Source organism: Myotis brandtii, unplaced genomic scaffold (genome assembly GCF_000412655.1).
Source record: "Myotis brandtii unplaced genomic scaffold, ASM41265v1 scaffold157, whole genome shotgun sequence".
Taxonomy (NCBI): Eukaryota; Metazoa; Chordata; class Mammalia; order Chiroptera; family Vespertilionidae; genus Myotis; species Myotis brandtii.
This window is the reverse complement of record NW_005355708.1, coordinates 6615461-6621836: the sequence shown is the minus strand read 5'-3', so window position 1 is coordinate 6621836 and position 6376 is coordinate 6615461. Positions and strand designations below refer to the sequence as shown.

Sequence of the window (6376 nt, the reverse complement as noted above, 5' to 3'; positions counted from 1 at the left end):
GGCCTTTGATATCCAGGACCAGTGATGCTGGTTGCCCTATAATACATGAGATAGGTTGTCACAAACAAAGAATTGTCCTGCTTAGAGTCTATAAGCTCCTATGAGAAACCCTGGTCCATGGCTAGCAAACCTCTTAGGACATCTCCAGCAATGTGGTCAAAGTTATCTAAGGAGTTACAGTGAGTTAAATGCCGCTTTCAAGCCTTTGAGGCTCTTCCAAGTCCCTTGGGTTCTTGTCAAAGTGGGTAGTAGCTTTGGCTAGTTACTGACTATTTAGCAAGCTTTTTAAACTGGGTGCTATAGCTACCATATGCCAACCCAGATTGAGAAATACAGGTTTGACTCATCTCCATTCTTTTTCTTGTTTTTCAGGTACTATTGGGATTTTCAGCCCCAAGGTGAGTACTCTGACCATTTATGGTTTTACCCTAAGAAGGTGGAGACGGTATTGTTTCCTTCTGTCTCTTCTATAAAAGCTTCTCCACAGAGTGGCATTAGCCATTTCTGAGGAAAGTTAGTGGAGTGTTTAATTAACCTTCATCCTGCTGGGCCCCCCTGCCCTGCTTTTTAGCAACAAGGGTCTTTGACGCTTCCTCTGTCTGAGTGGATTGGTGCTAGATTATTTTATAGAACTAAAACTATAATATGCTATTATATCTTGAGCTTTGTGAGAGGCCAACAGGATCCACAAGCATTCAAATAAAATGGTAGCCAAGTCCATCCTAAAAACCTTGGGAGGGCTCCAACTCGGCTAATCCTTCATTTGCTCCAGAAATAAATTCCAGTATGTTACCTCCCCGATCACGGTGCTCTGCCACACAGCCTGCCTGTCTGGCAGAAGAGAAATGTCAGAAATGGAGCAGTGTTGAAATTCCCACTAGAACAGTGTTATCACATTTTAATATGAGCCTCACTGCAGCCTCGGAGCGTCTAATTACTTTCAAACCATTGTTTTCCTGCCTTTGCTTGATGAACCCAGCAGCTGGCATGATTCTAAAAAGTACAACAGACAGCTGTGTGCAAGATTAAAGAAAAAAAAAGGACAGGATTGGAACACGTTTTTAAAAGGTTCAAAATTGAATATTTTTTTTTCTGAATTCAAACAGTTTGAGGGGATGTCTTTAAAGTATAGGCTTTCCTTCTTTTCAGTACTCTGGTTGAGAATGTCAGAAACATCCTTGTGAATGTTAATTATCTTACCTTATTAGATGTAGAGATTTTTATTTTCTCATATAATCACAGAAAGGAATAGACCAAATTTGCAACTACTTTATGAACTGTTTTTGCGCTATAACTTTTTAACCAATTGTAAACTTTCCCCATACTTCTTACTCTTTTACTGTCACTGTATCTCATCTCAGTGAACAGTAATGCCTTAAAGAAATTTAAGTTGTGCATGATGATACTAGTTTTATTAAAATTTTAATTTTCCTCGCTCATACTTTGTTTTCATGTATTTCAAGTTTTTTTAAAGCCAACTTTACCAAATGAAAATATTATATTTCTAAAGCTTCTTAATTCTTGTAACTTAAAGTCATACTATTTATAGTATTTTAAATAATATGATGTGTGGTTACTATATATCTCACTGTCCTAAAACATTTATGGCAAAAACATAGATTGAGAATAGAAAATTATATGTAATCATGTAGCAGTTTGCTTTGTAATATGTGAATATGCTATTCAGGGACTGGCCCTACAGTTCAGGGTTTAACAGATGTTAACCAAAATCCACAGGGGCCAGAACATGAATGTGAACTGGCAGAAATGAATGGAACTGCGAGGGTAGAATTAATTACCTAAAGGAGAAATAAAGAATTAGTGTCAGAGATGTGGTATAATAATATGTTGAGAAGAAAAAATAATTTTGGAACTTAACACAAGAGACTATCTGGAGCTAAAAAGACAAAGGGCACATCTTACCAGATGCTAATAATAGTGGCATGGCAGTCATCTTCCAGCACGGGGTAACTTCTACACAGCCTTTCTCTCTTATTGAAAAAAGAGTTTATTTAGAACAGAAAACTATTGACCTATTGGCAGTGGCTGAATATATGTAGCAAAGTCTTTGCTTATTTGGAAATAGTAGTAAATGTAAAGAAAGATCAAGTAGCAAAACCCGTTGTTGTTTTGCCCACAGCCTTGCTCTTCCCTAAGACATGCTTTTGGGGCAGGGGAGGGAGAATGTCCTTTACCTTGAAGTCCTTTTGATCAAGTCTTAGTTCACTGTATGCTTCAGAAACTGGTAGAGTGGGTGGGTACAGGTCTATAGGAGGTTCTATAGGTCAATTTAGGATTATACAAAGAAAAGGAATATGTAAGAAAGAGACCAGCTAGCGGAAGAATTGTTAAAGCCCTGGAAGACGAGGTAGTATTGAGAAGGGAGTGAGAAAAGACAGAAATGATAGCCCCAGACTCTCCTAGCATTTGTATCTATGGCAGGATCTTCTGTGTAGGAAGATGATGGGTGAATTTTATTAACTCTGCACACAAAATACACCCGTGTGTTCTTCAGGGTATTTGGACTAAACCAGAGTCTGGTGCCTGGAAGGAAAATGGTCCTTAATTAGAAAAGGTCCCTTATTTATAAAGCCCTTTGGTAGTACATATTTAAACATATGTTTATGGTGATGATTTGGTACCATGTGCTGCAAGAGTAACCTTTAAAGAAAGATGCTTGCCCAGACATGGAGAAAGATTGCAAGCAGTTTTTCTTATCAATCCCAGGTTTCCCATTCAATCCCATAGTTTAATGCGCTGGAAGAGTAACCATTGAATAGCATTAGGGAGAGTCTTATTCCTGTTCTGGAAAAGAAACATGCTTGACAGCAAGAGCGTGAAGGTTGAGGCTTGACAGACCTGGGTTCAAAGCCCAACTGTACTGTTTAGCTAAAGGTCATTCGACCTTAGCAAGTTGCTAAATTTCTCTGATCCTCAGCTTTCTTATCTATAAAACAGGGATTGGACCAGACACTGTGCTAAGTTCTTTACATGCATTATCGTATTTAACCCTCAGAACATCCCCACGAAATAGGTGCTATTAATATACCCATCGACAGATTTGGAAAACTGAGGCACAGAGAGGTTAAGAGACTTGTTCAAGATCGTGCCTCTCAAGGATTCCAACTTGGTCAGTGTAATTCTATAGCATACATTTAAATATATAGAAACCATTTATTGAGATAGAATTCATATACCATAAAATTCACCCTTTTAAAGTATATGTCAGTGGTTTTTAGTATAGTCACTGAGTTTGTGTAACTATTACCACTATTAATTTTAGAACATTTTCATCAGCCTAATAAGACACCTGTACTGATTTGTAGTTCCAGAACCCCTACTCTCCATGGCGATATCTTATTGCCTCATTGCAGGGTTGTTATGAGGACTAGTTGGAATATGTGTCAGCCCCAAGCACGGTACCTACACATACGAAACAGTAAGAAAATTTAGTTGAATGTATGATAGTATTAATGGTAATTCTTTTCCCCTCATATTTCCACCCAAATTTTCTTATTGGTCCACTGTCAACTTCCTGAATTATGTTCATTAAAAAAAGAATGAAACATAGAGAAAATAAAACATAATCCAAATATTTATTACTTTAATGTAGAAGGGACATGAGTGAAAGAGCTCTTTTAATGAGCTCAAATATGATTGGAGAACATGGGAAAGCCTTTTTATTTTTAAAAATATTTTTATTGATTTTTAGAGAGAGAGGAAGGGGGCAGAGAGAGAGAGAAAAAAACATCGGCTGGGGGCGTCAATTGGGGGAAAAGGAGACATACGTAAAACTTTAGACAATAAAACAAACAAACATCGATGTGAGAGCAAAACATCGATCGGCTGCCTCCTGCATGCCCCACACTGGGGATCGAGCCTGCAACCCAAGCATGTGCCCTGACCGAGAATCGAACCAGCGACCTCTCAGTGCGTGGGATGACACCCAACCAACTGAGCCACACTGGCCAGGGCACCTTACTTTTATTTTTAATAAGACATAGATTCCCTTGATAGTTCAAGTCATGCTTACTTTAAGAACTTTCATCCACTTAATTTTTCACTTAAAGTTGCAAAGAAAACTCATTGGAATCTTTGCCATGGAACTTTTACCATTTCACTAATCAGACATCTAAAAAAAATGATTGTTCGGATGTCTAAACAATAATATTAGTTTTTCCCTTTACATATGACCACAATATCATTTTATCGCTTGAGAAAACTGATTTACTTCATTTAGTTTAGTTTCCCCTTTTGTAAAATAAGTCAATTATTGCCAGTTGTAATTTAAATTTCATTGCAATAAAACCATCTTCCCACGTATTAGAAAAATTGCCACCATGGACCCAGAGTCTAAAGCAAATGACACAATATTTAAATAAAAATTTTAAGAAGACTGAAAATGTTGTAAATGTGTATAACAAAATCCTATTTTGTTGGTCCAGTGATCACTCGTATTACATTTGTGATAGTGGTAAACATGGGCCAGGGGAATTTCTTGCCAACTTGAAGATTCTGCAGGGATAGCAGCAGTGGTTCTCAACCTCCTGGCCCTTTAAATACAGTTCCTCATGTTGTGACCCAACCATAAAATTATTTTCGTTGCTACTTCATAACTGCAATGTTGCTACTGTTATGAATCGTCATGTAAATATCTGATATGCAGGATGGTCTTAGGCGACCCCTGTGAAAGGGTTGTTCGACCGCCAAAGGGGTCGCGACCCACAGATTGAGAACCGCTGGCATAGAGGGTTTCTGAGAAAGTTATTCAGTATATTTTAATATGAAAAATTTTCATTCTGTGACCATTAAAAATATATATTGAAATGGCAAGCCTATATCTCTTGTCAAAGCAAATTTATCCCTAAAAATATAGCTTGCCAAAAGCAAATAGTGCACAGTGGAGTAAGGTAAATATTATAAAGCCACATTAACTATAGATTAAAAGAGATGTATCACTAAAAAAAGTGATATCTATCAGAGAATTAGAAATTTTAACACTGACTGGATATTTTATATTAAGGAGGAGGTGGAGGAAGGGTTAGGGGCAATAAATGGTGATGGAAGGAGACTTGACTTGGGGTGGGGAACACACAGTACAGGGTACAGATGATGTGTTGTGGAATTGTGCACCTGAAACCTGTATCATTTTGTAAAGCATTGTCACCCCAATAAATCCAACAAAAAGGAAAAAATTTTTAAAAAAGAAACGACTGTTAATTTTTTAGGTGTGACAATGCTTTATGCTTATGTTTTTAAGAAGAGTCCTTATCTTAGAAGAGGTTTGCTGTGATATTTAAAGATAAAGTGGTACTTGGCTGACATATTATTCAAAATAACTCAGGAGGGGGGAGAAATTTTGAGGTGGAGTTGTAGATAAAACAAGTTGGATCATAAATTGACTCTTGTTGAAGCTGGAGTCTGTGTACCTTGGGGCTTATTATACAGTTTTGTCTACTTTTGTACATGTTTAAAATTATCCATAATGCAAAGATAAAAGCAAAGAGAAATCCAGGTTGAGATGAACACGTTAAGCGCCCAGTCAGTCACCGGTGACAGACACTATACTTTCCATCCGGAAGACAAAACAGGCTGGGCGCTTAACGTGTTAATAAAAAAAAAATGTGCCATTATTCTTTTATTTCTATTGTGAGACCTCATGCATTAATGCATAAGATACTTTATGTATCTTGAACACAAAATACATAAAGTAGTTAGCTGTTTTTTGAAAAAGCTGTTGTTTCAAGTTTAATGTTTTGTGATGAAAGAGCATGAGCTTTGAAGTCAGACCTAAATTTGAATCCTGACTCCTATACTTAACAAGCTGTATGAGCTACAGCAAGTGACATAACCTCCTCATTTACAAATTCTTGCTAATGATATCTACTTCACAGTTACTATGTATGAGTTGTAATGAGGTGTGTTTTTTATTAATTTAAATTCTTTATTGTTTAAAGTATTACATAAGTCTCCTTTTCCCCCATTGACCTCTCCCAGGCCGCCCCTACCCCCCAGCACATGCCCCCACCGCAACCCCCATCTGTGTCTATTGGTAATGCTCATATCATGCATACAAGTCCTTTGGTTGATCTCTTACCCCCTCACCCCCCCACCTTCCCTCATAGGTTGGACAGTCTCTATTCGATGCTTCTATGACTCTGGTTCTATTTTTGTTCATCAGTTTATGTTGTTCACTATATTCCACAAATGAGTGAGATCATGTGATATTTATCTTTCTCTGACTGGCTTATTTTGCTTAGCATAATGCTCTCCAGTTCCATCCATGCTGTTGCAAATGGTAAGAATTCCTTCTTTTTTACAGCAGCGTAGTATTCCATTGTGTAGATGTACCACAGTTTTCTAATCCACTCATCTG

General features: G+C 37.5%; 1 protein-coding gene across 1 annotated transcript in view; it reads left to right on the top strand.

Annotated features, from left to right (window-relative positions):
• Positions 1-6376, top strand: part of SKAP1 (src kinase associated phosphoprotein 1) — a 246283-nt gene that overhangs the window by 32250 nt on the left and 207657 nt on the right. Inside the window, exon 3 of the mRNA XM_005862004.2 lies at positions 373-398. Coding sequence (XP_005862066.1) covers positions 373-398 — 26 coding nt within the window. The remainder of the gene's footprint in view (positions 1-372; positions 399-6376) is intronic.